Below are 17513 nucleotides of genomic sequence, written 5' to 3'. Positions count from 1 at the left end.
GCTGATGTTTATGTATCAAGTTTGGTTAAGGAGCCTTATTCTAGACCGGCATCAGGTAGTGGGAAAAATGTCGAACTTCCTGTTGTTTCTGATTCAAAACCAGATACTACTCATGTACGCGATGATGAAAATGATTTGGCAACCCCTCTGAAGAAGGCGCGGTGTATTCAGTCAGCTGGAGATTCCCTGGAAAGATTAAATCAAAATGGAGCAGATCTTCCTAAAGGGGATGTGCATAACAACAGTTCCAAGATTGGGATATTTAACAAACAGACTTCTAAACCGCCATCAGGTGATGGACAAGTTATTGTTATTTCTGACTCAGAATCAGATACAACTTCTGATATTATTCACCTGGTTAACAAACAGGCTTCTATACCGCCATCATTTGGTACATACAATGTAAATCCAAAAGAACTTTACAAGTTCCCTCATCGAATTCCCTCTTTCAAAATGACTGGAAAGGGTGTACCTGCAGGATCGTTTGAACTTAATCCTTATGCTCTTCCCCTCAATCCGAATGATATTTGGTACCCTGGGAAAGTTAAGGAAGCTGCAAACTCCAGACCTGTAGAAAATGTTTTGTCAGCAGTTCCCCCTGGAACTAGAGAAAAGTTGAGGACATCTGAGAATGCTACGACATCTCTGAAGACTGGAAGCTTGAACGGCGTCCATGCTGCTAATCCAGAGTTTCCTATGATCACTGATTTGGATCTGAAATTATGGCCTGGTGAGACTAAAAAATGAATTGATCCTCATCAGTTTCTTGCTTGATAAATTGGACTTCAAATACTGTTGGATAGTCTCTTAGCTTTTGTTAAGACTCCTATTATATAAAGTACTCAATGTAATTTTCCTTTTAACCAAAAAAATAAAGAATAAGATATGTAGCTTGCAAGGAGCTAACTTGTTCAATTTGTCCTATTTTTACATTAGTTTTAATGCATTATCTTTTTTAAGAAATTGATAGTAATTCAAACAGTAAATTAATGCAATTGGGGCTAGTATTACCAAAAAAAATAAATTGAAAAGGATAAAACGGTCATTACTTGATAAATTCACTTTTGTCCTAGAAGATACCAAAGGACAAATGTAACATCAAAAAAGGGGTGTTTAGTTTCAAAGGCATGGTAGAAAAACATCATTTGGTTAATATCTAAGCTTCCGCAGCTTCAAGGTAACCTTTTTCCCCTTTGCTCCTTTCTATTCTCACAAATATATATGTTATCTCATGTATTCAGGTTAGTCAAAAATACAAAAATATAAAATAGATGAAATAGATAGAATGATTTAAATTCGAGTCCACAGAAATCACTGTGTTTCCTTAAGAAATTTAATCCCCGCACTGTACCCGAGGTTGCAAATTAATTCCTCCCAAGATAAGACGGATTAACCTGTTAAAGAAGTAGCGGTACCTCAAACTTCAATAACTTCAGCGAACGTATAAACAACAACAAGAGCACACACAGACTCAGTCGATCGACAATTTTGTTTATGTAAGAAAATGTATGCAGTGAGGAAAAAATTTCAGTGTTGAAAAAAAAAAAACATCTCTATTTATAGTCATTTACAACAACGAATGCGTCTGTTCAGACCCATTTTTTCCAGAACGTTGTGTCTTTTAGGAAAAATAACGACTTTTCGGAAGGAACAGGTCCCTTCAGAACGTTATTACCATTGCACATGAATTTCAAATAAATTTCGTTGCGCCAAAGTAATCCTATTATTTAACTAACATTCAAAATTAATTTATAAGAGAAAAGAAATGAATTAACAAGATTGATTAAATAAATTTTGTCCCAAAAATATTATCAATCAATCACATCATTTGCCAAATCCGAGGCCGAGCGAGAGACGACGACGGCGCGATAGGGCACCTTCTTCTTTAACCCTTTAAGAACTAAAAGAAGTGTTTTCTAATATAAGGACAACAATTTCCTTTCTTCTATCAATATGGTAAAAATGACTTTTCATTTGCACTTTGCAATGACTTTTTATTTTCCCTCCAAAATTGGTTCCCCCACTTTCATTGATTCTTCCTTTTTCTATTTTCTTTTTTTATTTCTCATTCACACTTTGCTAAACTCAACGGTAGATTGATCCAACTTTTACTAGTACAAATGAGACGTTTTGGAAGTATAAGTTCAGCAAAGAAAAAAAAAAAGAAATGTTGAGTTAAACAGTGAGAAGGTCAAAACCAGCTCTTTTCTCTTGCAAATTGTATGGGAAAAGTATGGTTCCTTAAAGTTTGAAACTTTTTCCCTTTGCTAGGGTTTCTTTCTTAATCCTTATGCATTTGATGTACTCTGTTGTTTAAATTGCTTGTTTCTTTGCTAATTTCATGGTTAACAAACACAAATAGCTTACTTTCCCACTAAATTTGTCATGTGATAAACTTGTTCTTTTGAGTCCATTTTGAAAATTTCTGATTGGTTATAGTGTGAAACTTTTGCTTTCGAGGGCATAATAATATCTTGATGCTTTTGCATTTGATGAAAGTTTCCTTGTTTGCTAATATAGTGTTTTGCAACAAAAATATCTAATATTCTCATGATTTTTTTTTTTGTATTAGGGTTTCTTTGAACAAATTTTTGCTTCTTGGTTAAACTTCTAAACTTTTTAGATTTGTTAGCAAAAATATCTAATATTCTCATAATAAAGATGCTTGATTAATCCTCATACTTTTGAGTCCTTTCTTATGGATTGTGATTTTGGTACATTCAGCCTTGATAAGTGATTCCGTTTTATTTAATTTGTTGATCAGATTTTTAGTTTTCAAGATTGTTACCCTTCTCTGTGGTCATATACACTACTTCATGATGGGAACTGAAGATAAAACACTGTTTTGTTTCTGTCACTGGGGTAAAAGGAATAAGGTTCTACCTGATGGATCCATTTCGTATGGGGGAGGTATTACTGATCAGGTTACTGCAAAGACGGGCATAAAGTACAATGCTTTTGTGAATGCAGTTTTTGATCGATTAGGCATTGATCCTTCAGATAAGATGTTGCATTTTACAGTGAGGTTTGATAGGTCGGAATTGATACGGCTAAGGGACCAAGAGGGTGTCGATACTCTGTTGCAATTTAATGATGGGTATACTCATGTTTATGCATCAAGTCTGGAGAAGGAGCCTTATTCTAGACCGCCACCAGGTGGCAAGAAGCCTATAATTGCATGTTATGCTCGTAGACCCAAACAGAGTCAGCCTGGAGTCAGGATATGCCCCTTAAATCTAATACCAACGAGCAGAGAGAGCTTCCTAACGAAGGTACCTTGAAAACGACTGGGTTTCCACCTACCCAAACAGGATCCCGACAGGGTCCAGAGATATGCTCAACCAACTTCATCTGCAATGCTCAGTTGAGTAATCTAAATCACCATAAATATACACAACCAACTTCATCTGCAATACAGGAAACGTTCTGGACGCAATGTCCCTCTTGCAAAATTAGGTACAAGTTTTACAGTACCCTACGCTGTAGGAAATGCTCGAATATTTTCACTGCATATAATTTAGGTTGTGGAGTCAGCCTGGAGGTCAGGATGTGCCCCTTAAATGTAATCTCAACCAGCCTTCAGAGCTTCCTAACCAGGAAAAGTAGATTGCAGAAGCAGGAAAAGGTTTCGGAAGCAGATAGTTGAATCGAGTGAAACCGATGATACTTCAATCGGTGTGGAGACAGAAGATGGAAACAATCCACCTTGTGGACAAGAAACTCAACTTGATGGCTATGACGCTAGGAGATCATCTCAGCATTGGCTACATGTTTCTAACAATGAAGGTGTTCCTGTTGATGAGAATGATTTGGCAATCCCTCTGAAGAAGGCACGGTCTAACCAATCAGCTGGCGATAGTACACTACGCATTGAACCTGCTTCTTTACCCTTCAATCCAATCAAGGTGGAACACACACATGAATTTTGAACATGTTCGTAGTAGTACACTACATATTATGGTACTCCCTCCCTCTTTTGTAATGGGACTAAAAATTTGTAACACAGTCTCTCCACCTCAATTTATGGGATAATTTCTGAGTGAATCAATTTTTTTTTTACGTGTTTTTAAATATTTTAAGTTGGTAATTATTGTGATTTATAGTAGTTTTAAAGTAATTTTAAATATATAACATATTAAAAAGATTAAGACAATTAAATTAAAATGGAAAAAATACAAAAGTTTAGAAAAATGACTCGCTTTTGTAAAAATTATATGTTCAAGATAATATAACCTTACAAAAGATTATGGGCCTGTTTGAAAGACCACAATGGAATTGAGAATTGGTGTAATTGGTGTAATTACTTTCTTTGTCCTGTTTGGTAGACCAAGTAATTACTTGGTAAGAGGGGAATTGGGTGTAATTGAAGGAGAGTAATTACACTCCCCAATTCCCAAGGGAGGATAAGGAATTGAGTGTAATTACACCATGTAATTACATAATTTTTTTAATATATTTTTGTTTGAAATATCAAGACACTTCTTTCTTTTTTGTCTGGACATTTCCATTTCTAAGTACGGCAGCACAACAACAAGCCCTGTACTTCTTCTTTCAAGTAAGATTTATTTCTTGATTCATTTTACTTTCATATTTTGATGTCTAGGTAGATTATGTATGAATTTTATTTTTGTATTTTCTCCTGTTAGTTTTGAGATTAAAATAAATATGAGAATTAATTTTTTTTCTTCAATTTCTGATAATAATAATAATAAAAAAAATTAAAAATCGATTCTAACAATCAGTTATACATAGTAATATTATTTATTCAAAATCTGATCTATTTTAAAATTTAACTGTGTAATTACATTCGTCCAACCAAACAGAACAAAGGGAATTACACTGTAATTACACTGTGACAACCAAACAGGTCAATGTAATTACTAGACTGTGTAATTACTAGGCTAGTAATTACTACCCTAGTAATTACACCAATTCCAATTACCAGGTGGCTTTCCAAACAGACCCTATGTTGGTGTGTTTCTTTTTCCTTCTTCCTAATCCCAACTTAAAAATGATTTCTCATCTCTGAAAAGTGAGGACCAAGTCTCTGTTTTGGCATGACATTAGTGTGGCGAAAATAACAAGACAAAAATTCTTTACCTTTTGACGGATTGGGTTGAAATTGAAGATATTATAATGGATAGGAGTGGAGATTGAGTTGGGTCATGATCTGTCCAAATTTACTTTGAGCTAAAAATTGGGTTGGGTCATGACTCACCCAATTTGGCCTGGTTAATCTCAATAATTTTAACATATTGTTATTTAACTTTTATAATAATTTGAATTTCAACTAATTTTTTTTTTATAAATGGATAAATAAATCTTAAAAGATATAAAATAAATAGTAATTCATACCTTCAATATATGAACCTACATTATATTAATGCAAATAAAAAGTCTTAATACGAGTTGAAATTTGAAATTAAATTGGGCTCAATTAAGGATTCTCTTGAAAAGGATTAAGGGTTGAATGAGTAGAGATTGAATTCAATTCAAATTATCTTAAGCCTAACTCTTAAAATTTTGAGCGAATTGAGAAGGTTACTTATATTTGAGCTCATTTTTTACACCCAACTTTTACCCTAGTCTCAAATCTCAATGCATCACCTTTTTCAAGAAATTGATAAAGTAATTGCTAACCGTCATTAATTACTATTGATTTTACACACTTCTTAAAAAATTATAAATAGAAGGGTAGTTTTATTATTTCACCCTTTGAATATAATAAATATAATGTATTAAAAAATGTCATAGAGAAATGGCTATAATTAATAAAAATGATAAATTATGAACTAAATGTAAAATTATTCATTAATTTCATAAAGCGAATAAATATTGTTGGACATCTCAAATAATATAGTGTATAACTATTGTTGGACGGAGGACTATTAATGCAATTGAGAGAGGATAAAACGGTCAACTTGTACTACTTCATGACGGGATCTGGAGATAAGACGTTGCTTTGTTTCTGTCACTAGGGCAAGAAGAATAAGGCACTTCCAGATGGATCCACTGCATACGTGAGAGGTATTGAGCAGATTACTGTGAAGACAGGCATAAAGTACAATGATTTTGTGAATGCAGTTTTTGACAGATTAGGCATTGATCCTTCAGATAAGATCTTGCATTTTACTGTGAAGTTTGATTGTTCTGAATTGATACGGTTGAGAGACCAAGAAGGTGTCAATGCCCTGTTACAATTTAATGATGATTCTGCTCATGTTTATGCATTACATTTGGAGGATGAGCCTTATTCTAGACCACCATCAGATGGTGTGAAAAAAGTTGAATGTATTGTTGATTCGGATTTAGAATCAGAAAGAATTTGTGATAGTGATCGTCCTGAGATGTGTGATTATCCTGATACTGAATTCAATGATTTTGATAATCATAGAGCACAAATTTGTGTTGCTGTTGACAAGATCTGGGCTTACTATGATAAAGCTGATGGTATGCCAAGACATTATGCCCTCATCGGAAAGGTACTCTATCCTGGATTTAAAATAAAGTTCAGATTGCTCGTTCCTTATCCAGAAGATCAAAGGGAGGGCACTCGGATCGGTGGATGCTTGCCTGTTAGCTGTGGGAAATTTAGGTGTGGGGTTACTGCATATACTTATAATCTCTTTGCATTTTCATATCAAGTGCAGTGCGTAAAAGCCAAGAGAGGTCAATACGTTGTATTTCCAAGGAAAGGGGAAATATGGGCCTTCTTCAAAGATAGGGATATTAATCGAAGCTCTAGCACAAATAATCAGAAGGAATACAAGTATAAAGTGGTGGAGATTCTTTCTGAGTATGTTAAGAATGTTGGTGTCAAAGTACGTTCCTTAGATAAAGTGATCGGATTTGTTAGCCTTTTCCAGCGTGCAAGGATGACAGCAGTTGGCACATTCTTTATAAAGCCAAATGAACTTCACAAGTTCTCTTATCGAATTCCCTCTTTCAAAATGACTGGAACTGAACGCAAGGGTGTACCTGCAGGTTCGTTTGAACTTGATCCTTATGCTCTTCCCCTCAACCCCGATGATGTTTGGTACCCTGGAAAAGTTAAGGAATGCATGCCGTAGGACTGCAAATTCTCAGCCTGTAGAAAATGTCTTGTCTGCAGTTCTCCTTGGAAGTAGAGATAAGTCCAGTACATCTGAGAATGAGATGACATTACTGAGGCCGGGGAACTTGAAAATAAATCCATGCTACTGATGGAGAGTCTTCTATGCTCATTGACTTGGACTGAAGTTATTTATGTTTGTAATGGGACTCGAAAATGTTTTGTACCTCCTCGGTAAGCAAGCTGTTTGTTTTGTTCATCATAACAATGTAGAATCCTTAGTTTAGAGATACTCTGAGATGTTCCTCATCAATTGCTTCATTAAGACGTCAATGGCCTATTGTTCTCATCAAAATTTGCTTATCAAGAGGGATAGTCCCCTAAGTTTTTTTAAAGACTATATAATATGTATATAATCTCATATCACACTATCATCTTTTTATAATTTTTAGCGCTATTATATTCAAATTAATATAAATTTAAAAATAAAAATCGCACAAAGGTCCCCAACCCATTCCGTCCCATCTCCTCAGGATGGGACGGGACGAGCTGAGAGCCTTATCCTGCTAATCTCAAGATAATAGAGAGTTTCATCATGCTCAAAGAGCTTTGATAAAACATTTGATAGTGACTTAAATAAACAACAACAATAACATATCCAGTATAATCTAGAGAAATTGTTTTGTGATAGACCCTCAACTCAATTTAGTGATCGTATAGTTGCAAAAAGAGGCTCTTACAAAATTAATTTTTGTGACTTTACGGTTACAAATAATTAATGTAGTAATTTGCTGGTCCAAAATAATTTTATGACTTCAATATTACAAGAAGAATAAATTTAATGCGAAATTGACTGCAGGATTAGATAGCAGTAACTTTTCTTATAGTGAAAAAGGTGAAATTTATTTTGAAGGGCAGGTACTCAGTAGTAGTTGAAGTTCAATCACCTATTTAATGAAGATATAATGAAATTGAATAGGATGTTGAAATTCTTAACCCAAATTATCTGGACAAATAGATTCTTTAAAAGTAAAATTTACTATTCTAAACATTGAATCAATGCACAAAAGATTATATGTTAAAAATCTGAAGAAAAAGATTTCACTCTTCTCCTATATAAGGCGAAAAACTTGACATAAACAAACAGGGGTTTTAGCTGAATAACCTCTTTTAGTTAAAATTTAACTATCTGCAGCTTTAGAGAAAAAAGAAAAAATTTCTACAACTCAAGGTAACATACTTTTCCCCTTGCTCTATTCTGCAACTAGTTGAGTTTTGTTTTTTTGATGACCGTAGTCTCTGAGTCAGCTTTCGCTTACCTTGACTAATTTCCGAGATATCTATCACCTTCCACCCTACTGTTCTTTCTCTGTTGGTTACTCAAACCTACAATCTCAGAATTGGAGGTGGAGGGGGCTCTTGTATGCTAGTCTTGTTTGCTAATTTCATGTTCCACAGAAAAAGTGGAACATATAATTCATTACTTTTTTAGCTGACATACATATATCGCCTGTCTGGTTTTTGATTCCTATATATCCTGTTTTTAGAATTTGGTTGTTTTCCAAGAACATGTATATATTTATATGTACTTAAACGAAAAATGCTTGTAATCTGGTAACTCCCTTGTTATAGTGTTTAACATTGATAAGTAACTCCCTTCAAATTTATTTTAATTCTTGATCAGGTTTTAGTTTTCGAGATTGTTACCCTTTGAGCCTGTTCATGTGATGGGAGTTGAAAATAAAACACTGTTTTGTTATTGTCGTTGGGGCTGGACTGAGAAGGTGCTTTCAGATGGAACAACTTTGTATGTGGGAGGTATTACCCGCCAGGTTACTGTGAAAACACGCATAAAGTATAATGATTTTGTGAACACAGTTTTTGACCGACTAGGCATTGTTGATCCTTCAGATAAGATCTTGCAATTTACTGCAAAGTTTTGTAAGTCTACATTGATAGATCTGAGAGACCAAAAAGATGTCAATGCTATGTTACAATTTAATGATGGTTATGCTGATGTTTATGTATCAAGTTTGGTTAAGGAGCCTTATTCTAAACCGACATCAGGTAATGGGAAAAATGTTGAACTTCCTGTTGTTTCCGAGTCAAAACCAAATACTACTCATGTACGAGATGATGAAAATGATTTGGCAACCCCTCTGAAGAAGGCGCGGTGCATTCAGTCAGCTGGAGATTCCCTGGAAAGATTAAATCAAAATGGAGCAGATCTTCCTGAAGGGGATGTGCAGAACAACAGTTCCAATATTGGGATATTTAACAAACAGGCTTCTAAACCGCCATCAGATGATGGAAATGTTATTGTTATTTCTGATTCAGAACCAGATACAACTCCTGATATTACTCATCTGGTTAACAAACAGACTTCTATACCGCCATCATTTGGTACATACAATGTAAATCCAAAAGAACTTTACAAGTTCCCTCATCGAATTCCCTCTTTCAAAATGATTGGAAATGAACGAAAGGGTGTACCTACAGGATCGTTTGAACTTAATCCTTATACTCTTCCCCTCAATCCGAATGATATTTGGTACCCTGGGAAAGTTAAGGAAACTGGAAACTCTAGACCTGTAGAAAATGTTTTGTCAGCAGTTCCCTCTGGAAGTAGAGATAAGTCGAGGACCTCTGAGCATGCTTCGACATCTCTGATGACTGGAAACTTGAACGGCGTCCATGCTGCTAATGGAGAGTTCCCTATGAGCACTGATTTGGAACTGAAATTATGGTTTGGTGAGACTCAAAAGTGAATTGATCCTCATCAGTTTCTTGGTTGGTGAATGGGACTTCAAATAATGTTGGATAGTCTCTTAGCTTTTGTTAAGACTCTTATTATATAAAAGTACTCAATATTATTATCCTTTTAACCAAAAAACAAAGAATATAATAAATACTATGTAGCTTTGCCCCCAAAAAAACAAAGAATATAATAAATACTATGTAGCTTGCAAGGAGCTAACTTGTTCAATTTGTCCTGTTTCAAATTTTGTTTCATTGCGAGTTTTTATTTCCTCTATCCACCTTGTATTATTTTGGCGGTGGACGTTAAGAGAGTAACTTTCCGTAAGCTAAGCCAAACAGGCATTTAGTTATTATTGATGTTTGAAAAAGATATAGACTATTGTTAATCACTTATATTTGGGTTAAAAAGTATAAAAATAAACTAAAAGATAAAAGTGATATGACCACTTTTAGCTTTTAGCTTTTAGCACATAAGTTATTCTGTTCATCTAGTCAGTTATTCTTAAAAAATATTTGTAGACAATTTTTTTTTCTTCCATATTCTACCTTGAGCATTAATTACATATTTTTTTCAAATTATTTTCTAAGACCAAATTTTAAACAATAATTAATAGTAATATTGTGTTTAAATAGTCATGACAATAAGCATTATTTTCTTAATGGCTATATCAAATTCAAATGTAACAAATATATATATATATATATAAAAACAAAGTATTTTTTAAAAGTCAATCCAAACTCGGCCGTCCTTAGAAAGCCAATGAAAAGCTCAATAGAGAAACGATTCATTTTTGTCCTAGAAAATAAAAGGCGGAATGGTCTGGTGAACCCTTATACTTGTATCAATTTGTATTCTGAATCCTTCTACTTACACCTTTGTCATCTGGACCCTTAAACTCAATTAAAATGAGACTTTTAAGCCCCTCCAACCATGTGTGTAGCTCACTCTCCTTTATATAATTGACATGTCATATCCACATCAGATATATTAATGCCACATCATAATTATTTTATAACTATTTTTTAAAATTATTAACCAAAATTATTTAATAAAATGTAAAATAATAACATTTTAATTTATTATTGGCATTTCTAATTCTCCCTATTTCACGACCAAAAGAAAGCCATCGCCGGCGGCGTTGCCATTTTTGCCGGCGAAATCACATATACTTTCTCCCTCACCCATCTTCTTCTCCGCCGCACACCATCACTATTTTTCTTTCCTCCTCCAACCTCCACAGTAACAACAACCAAAACCACCGCAAAACCAGATCTGGCCACCGCACAACCAGATCTGGCCAAACTTTTCGTAATCCTCACACCCCAAATTGGTTACAAATACAATTTCACACCAACCTATGCCGTGAAACTCGTCAAAATCTACCCATTATAGTTTCTCCCCTTCCCATTGTTTCATGGCCCAAACCATCGCCGCCGTCGCCATTGTTGCCGACGAAATCACTCATATTCCTTCTTTTACCTGCCTTCATCTCCGCCACACGTCACGACCATTTTCCTTTCCTTCTCCAACCTCACAAAACCAACAACCTAAGCCAACACACTAGATCTAGCCGAAAAATAGATTGTGGAAAAAAAGAAAAAAGGGTTGGGCAAGGGATGAATATGACTGAAAATGAAGTGTAATGGGTGAAGAAGAAGGAGTTTTTTAATTAATGGTTTAAAATATATATTTTTTTATAATTTTAAATATTTTTTAAGTAAAAATGCTCCTCACTCGCCTTAATAGGCGTGTAGTTACACATTTTTGCCAACTCAGACATCTTACTGCCACATAAGCCTGGTCAACGGTCATAGGGGTTTGTTAAATTGTATTTTATTGAGTTTAAGGGTCCAGATGACAAAAGTGTAAGTAGAAGGGTTCAAAATACAAACTGATACAAGTATAAGGGTCCACCAGACCATTCCGCCAAAATAAAATAACTAGAAGATGCTAAGGTACAAATATCACATTAAAAAGGAGAAAAAAGTAAAAACTATTATTAATGAAAATGGTAAAAAAAAATGTCTTTAATCAATGTAAAATTGAAGAAAAATATCCTCAGTTAATAGTTTATTTGAAAAATACATTTAACGTTAATAGTTTGATCCGAAAATTTTCATATTATTACTTAATAGATCAAAAATGTCCTTTATATATATAGAGAGATATTTTAAGAACACTTTTTTTTTCAAATGATGATTTTTAATTAGAAAATATTTATCCTATTTCAATTCGGGAGAAAAATTAAAAAACTAAAATATTCTATTTTAATAAGAATTTCTTTTACCAATGTCTAAATGAAATTAATGATGGGTTATTATGATCTTATATATATGACCTATTTTATCAGGTGCATGGAGTTATTCAAAATAGTTAAAATGAGATTAAGAAGAAAAAAAGATTATTTCCAATTTATTTATTAGTAAGAGTGGTTATTTTCTTTAAAAAAAAAAGAAACAAAAATTTGGGTTCTTAATAGTAATATTTTATTAGGAACAAAATATGTCTAAAAAGAAAAATATATTATTAAATTTATTAGAAAAAAATATTTTTGACCCAACAAGTAATAATAAAGATATTTTTGAATCAAATTATTAATAGTAAGAGCACTTTTAAACCAAACAATTGATAAAAAAAATATTTTGAACCAAACTATTAATTTAGGATACTTTTATTCAATTTAATATAATTTAAGAATTTTTTTTTTTTGACTCTATTCCATTTTAAAAAGAGGTTTTTTTTAATCAAAATCATGCTTATGTTAATATCTAAGCATTGTAGCTTCAAGATGGCTTGTTATCCTTCCTTCCCTCCTCCATTTTTACTAGAGTGTGTGAAAACTGAATCGACCAATAAATTGAATAATTTTTTAATTTATTTATTCCTATTGGGTATAAGATTTTTTTGATGATTTTATGAAAAAAATTGTTGAGTTATCCGTTTGATTTTGGCCTTTTAATATTAGGTTATTGGGAAAACAGATAACCCATCAAGACTATATATAATAATTTACTACTTTACATCTACATAAATATTAAATAATAGTAATATCGGTTGGTAATGGAGCGTACGGGTGTGCATCGGTCAGTTTGGTTTGGTTTAATGGTTTTCGATTTTTAAATATGTTAAACCAATAACCAAACCAATAAGATATTTTTATCGGTTTTTGGTTTATTGGGTTTTTGGTTTAGCCAATAAGAAAATACTTATAAAACAAATATATGACTTTTCTAATAAATTTGATGGTAACTTTACAAATGCTCATAAAATAGAAACAATAATAACAAACATGAAAAGAACAATACAAGCGTAACACAAAGAGAAATTAAGAGGAATAGGGTTCTTATTTTAGATTTTAACGTTTTTTATAATGTGAAATTGTGAAATGTGAGTTAAAGGCTAAAGGACAAAGATAATAACTAGTAAGGTATTGAGATTAATATATAATATTCATGTACAAGTAAAGTAGTAAATTACTAGTCTTAATGGGTTATCGGTTTACCCAATAATCCAATATTAAAAACCAATACCGAACCGATAACCCAATAATTTGTTTTTATAAAATCATTAAAAAACTGTTAACCCAATAACCCAATAATACTTTTATCGGTTCGATTTATCGGTCCGTTCGGTTTTCGCACACCCCTAATGGAGCAGGACGGGACAAATTTTTCATCAACCAGCAAAATTTAAATATGCCCCGCCAAGCATAGGATTTTTCATTTTAACTTTTTGGTTTATCGAATATCGGTTTGGTCATTTGAAAATGGGTTGATAAAATGTTTTTTTTCTATTGAATATCGATTTTTAAATTACTAATCCACTATCAAATCTATAAGATATCGATTGGTTTGGTAACGGATTAACAATTATCGGATGGTTATCGGGTGGTGTATCGGCTAACCTCTAATCTCTATGATACCTTTTTTTTTATGAACGCACCTTAAAAAAAGATGACTTTTAAGCGGTAACAAGATCAAATGGATAAATTGATCCAGATTTTCCAACTGGTTGTTTCATTTTCATTGTCTAAAGGAAGCATCTTTGTCAATGACTCGATAAATAGATGCAAACTTTTCATGTACATATCCTCAGTGCTTTTCTAAGTTTGTTGACTTTTTTTTTTTTTGGTTTCCCGCTTGGTGTCCGGAGTCAACAATGGAGCTTTGGTAAATTCGAATCGCGCTCTGCAGGGCCCATTCAGGGGTGACGCTCCCAACAAAATTTTTTCAATACCCAGACAGTTTGTTGACTTGTTCTCTATTCTTTAAAGCAAAATAGATAATTATAGAAAAGCAAATAGATTTTCATGGCTTTATGTCTTTAGTCTTTAGGAGTTAGGACTAATAAAAGAAAAACATATAATTATTCTTACCATGGTAAAATATTGAATGATGCTAATATGACTAGAATAAAAATGTAAGTCTGGTAACTCTTAACGGGTTAATGATTTACTTGATAAGGAAATTGAATAGTTAATTATAAAATATTAATCCATTCCCCAACCATTTATTCGATAATTCAATATTAATAAGCCAAAATTATGGTTGATTTATTGGTTACGGTTCGATTTTGAACACCCCTACGCAAACCCGCAAAGAATCTCTTTTAAAAAAATCAACACACCCCGCCCCGCAAATCGCACAAGCCTAAACCCGCCCCGCCCCATTGCCATCCCTATACAAAATGCCAAAATCTAACATAAAAACCCTACTCCTTTTCATTTCTCTGTAATAAACTAGTAAACTTATAAAAGTGGGATGACCACGGCGGTGACAACGGCGAGAATCGTGAATTGTGAGTATTTGCTATCCTTTTATTACAATAAATAGAAATCTTGCACAAATTGAGTAATTTATTAACTCCTTCCTTTGATTTCTCTTCATCTCTAATCTCTACCCTTTTTTGATTTCTCCTCTTCGCCCTACTCAATTCCTTATAAAATCTGAATTCGCCGATAAATAGTATAATCGACCTGAATCAAACACCCCAATTAGGGTTAAGTTTTATGAACACTTTTATTGATTAAATTGAAAATCAAATTGTTAATGATTGAAAAATCGATAAATAAAAAATGATAAGAATTATTTTATTGATTTAATTATTAATTTAGCATATTTAAATTATAAATCTAAATCAAATCAATAATACATAAAAACGAACCGAATCATACGTACCCTTATTCTCTACTCACAAATATATGCAGTAGATTGATCCAACTTTTATTAGTACAAATGATGCGTTTTTGAAGTATTAGTTCACAAAAGAAGTGAAAGGTCAAAAAGTACTGTTCCTTGCTTAAAGTTTGAAACTTTTTTCCTATGCTGGGGTTTCTGTCTTGATCCTTTTGCAGATGATGTACTCTGTAGTTTAAATTGCTTGTTTCTTTGCTAATTTCATGGTTAACAAACACAAATAGCTAATTCCCATTTAAATTGTCATGAGATAAACTTATTCTTTGAGCCCATTTTGAAATTTTCTGATTGGTGATAGTTTGAAACTTTTGCTTTTGTGGGCATAATAATATCTTGACCGTTTTGCATTTGGTGAAAGTTTCCTTCTTTGCTAATATAATGTTTCACAGCAAAATAGTTAATATTCTCATGATTTTTTTTTTGTATTAGGGTTTCTTTGAACTCAGTTTGGAAATTTTTGATTCTTGGTTAAACTTCTCAACTTTTTAGATTTGTTAGTAATATCTAATATTTTCATAATTAAGATGCTTGGTTAATCCTCATTCTTTTGAGTCCTTTCGTATGGATTGTAATTTTAGTACATTCAGCTTTGATAAGTGATTCTGTTTTATTTTATTTTATTTGTTGATCAGGTTTTTAGTTTTCAAGATTGTTACCCTTCTCTGTAGTCATATACACTACTTATGATGGGAATTGAAGATAAAACACTGCTTTGTTTCTGTCACTGGGGCAAAAGGAATAAGGTTCTACCCGATGGATCCATTTCGTATGGGGGAGGTATTACTGATCAGGTTGTTGCAAAGACGGGCTTAAAGTACGATGATTTTGTGATTGCAGTTTTTGACCGCTTAGGTATTGAACCTTCAGATAAGATGTTGTTTTTTACAGTGAAGTTTGATAGGTCAGAATTGATACGGCTGAGGGACCAAGAAGGTATCGATACTCTGTTGCAATTTAACGATGATTATGCTCACGTTTATGCATCAAGTCTGGAGAAGGAGCCTGATTCTAGGCCTCCATCAGGTTGCACGAAAAAAGTTGAACATATTATTGCTTCTGATAAACAACCAGATACTACTCCGGTAGGTGATGATCTGAATGGTAATAAGTGTGGAGTTTTATCCAAAACTGCTGTAGGAAAGCTACCACCTCATCAGGATAAACAAGAACCATTTGTCGGGCAGAACAATATTCAAAATGATTCCAATGCTCTGTCCCATCATCGAAATTACCATCGACATAAACAACTAACTTCATCTGGAATCCAGGAAACGTTCTGGAGAAAGTGTGACACTTGCAACACTTGGTACATGTGTGATAGGAATGATGCCAATCGTGCTCTACGCTGCAAGACATGTACTACCTTTGATTTAGGTTCTCAGGGTGCTGCTTGTAGACCGAAACAGAGTCAGCCTGGAGGCCAGGATAAGCCCCTTGAATCTAAGCTCAACAAGCCTTTAGAGCAGAGAGAGCTTCCTAACCAAGGAATCTCGAGAATGACAGGGGGCAGCGCTGGGTTTCCACCTACCCAAACAGGATCCCAACAGGTCGCTGCAACGACAAAAGTGGATTGCAAAAGCAGGAAAAGGTATCGGAAGCAGATAGCTGAATCGAGTGAAAGTGATGATACTTCAATCAGTGTGGATTCAGAAGAGTTGGAAAGGGAAATGGACAGAATCCCCCTGCTGGACAAACTATTTAGAGCTAGTAAACCTTGAAAGTGCAAGGTTGGGGGTGGGGCGCGGGTGAATTGGTCCTTTTTGATTTTCTTTTCTTTAGTCGACTAGCTATGCAAGTGCATAGAATGAAAGTGACACCAAATGTTTTTATACTGGTTGGGATCCGGAATGGATCTTAATCTAGGCCCCTTGGGTTGCAAGGGTGTTCTCTTCTAGACTTGAGTATCTTGATGAGTATAGCTCCTATGTCTACACTCTGTTTTTCTCTCTTCTTTCTCTTTTGATACAATGCCTTATCAACAATTTTTTTTTTTTCTCTTCTCGTTTTTGAGTACATGATAAAACTGCTAGGTAATACAATGCTTAATAAAAGTAGAGAAGAGAAGGTGAGATGATTCAGACGATTTGTATATGTTCTTCTTCCTTCAATGGCCTTATTATAGTAGTAGCTGAATGCTAAAGGTCCTTTGAGAAGAGCTTACAACTCAAGAGTTTTGATCCTTGGAAAAAGGAGATGATTGATCTTATTCCAAGAATAAGGTTGTAGGCTAATCAATTTCAGTGATTTCGATTGCTGCTTCCTTGAATCGATTTCCAGTACTGCTTTAGTTGTTTTTGATTCCTTTATTGTACTATCCTTTATTGGTTTGAATCAAAAAAGAATATGCATGATTGCTTCCTTGTAGAGAACATGCTTTCTTCCTTAAAAGATTTTCAACTGATTTCCTTCTTTATCTCTTGTATCTTTAATTGATTCCGACCAATTACAGATCTTTGGTGTTTGCTTTCATAACTAGCTTATTTGGTTGATAGGCTTGATTTTGTTT

General features: G+C 33.6%; 2 protein-coding genes across 2 annotated transcripts in view; one reads left to right on the top strand and one right to left on the bottom strand.

Annotated features, from left to right (window-relative positions):
• Window positions 1-17513, bottom strand: part of LOC125846751 (vesicle-associated protein 1-1-like) — an 83057-nt gene that overhangs the window by 62204 nt on the left and 3340 nt on the right. The gene's annotated exons all lie outside the window — the stretch shown is intronic.
• On the top strand, window positions 4270-9908 carry LOC125855614 (uncharacterized). Its single transcript, XM_049535393.1, has 3 exons — window positions 4270-4341; window positions 5979-7059; window positions 9617-9908. The coding sequence occupies exons 1-3, from the start codon at window positions 4270-4272 to the stop codon at window positions 9817-9819; spliced, it is 1356 nt and encodes a 451-aa protein (XP_049391350.1). The 3' UTR covers window positions 9820-9908.

The sequence above is a fragment of the Solanum stenotomum genome, chromosome 1 (genome assembly GCF_019186545.1).
Source record: "Solanum stenotomum isolate F172 chromosome 1, ASM1918654v1, whole genome shotgun sequence".
Lineage (NCBI taxonomy): Eukaryota > Viridiplantae > Streptophyta > Magnoliopsida > Solanales > Solanaceae > Solanum > Solanum stenotomum.
The sequence above is the reverse complement of the archived record's forward strand: the minus strand, read 5'-3'. Positions and strand labels throughout refer to the sequence as shown.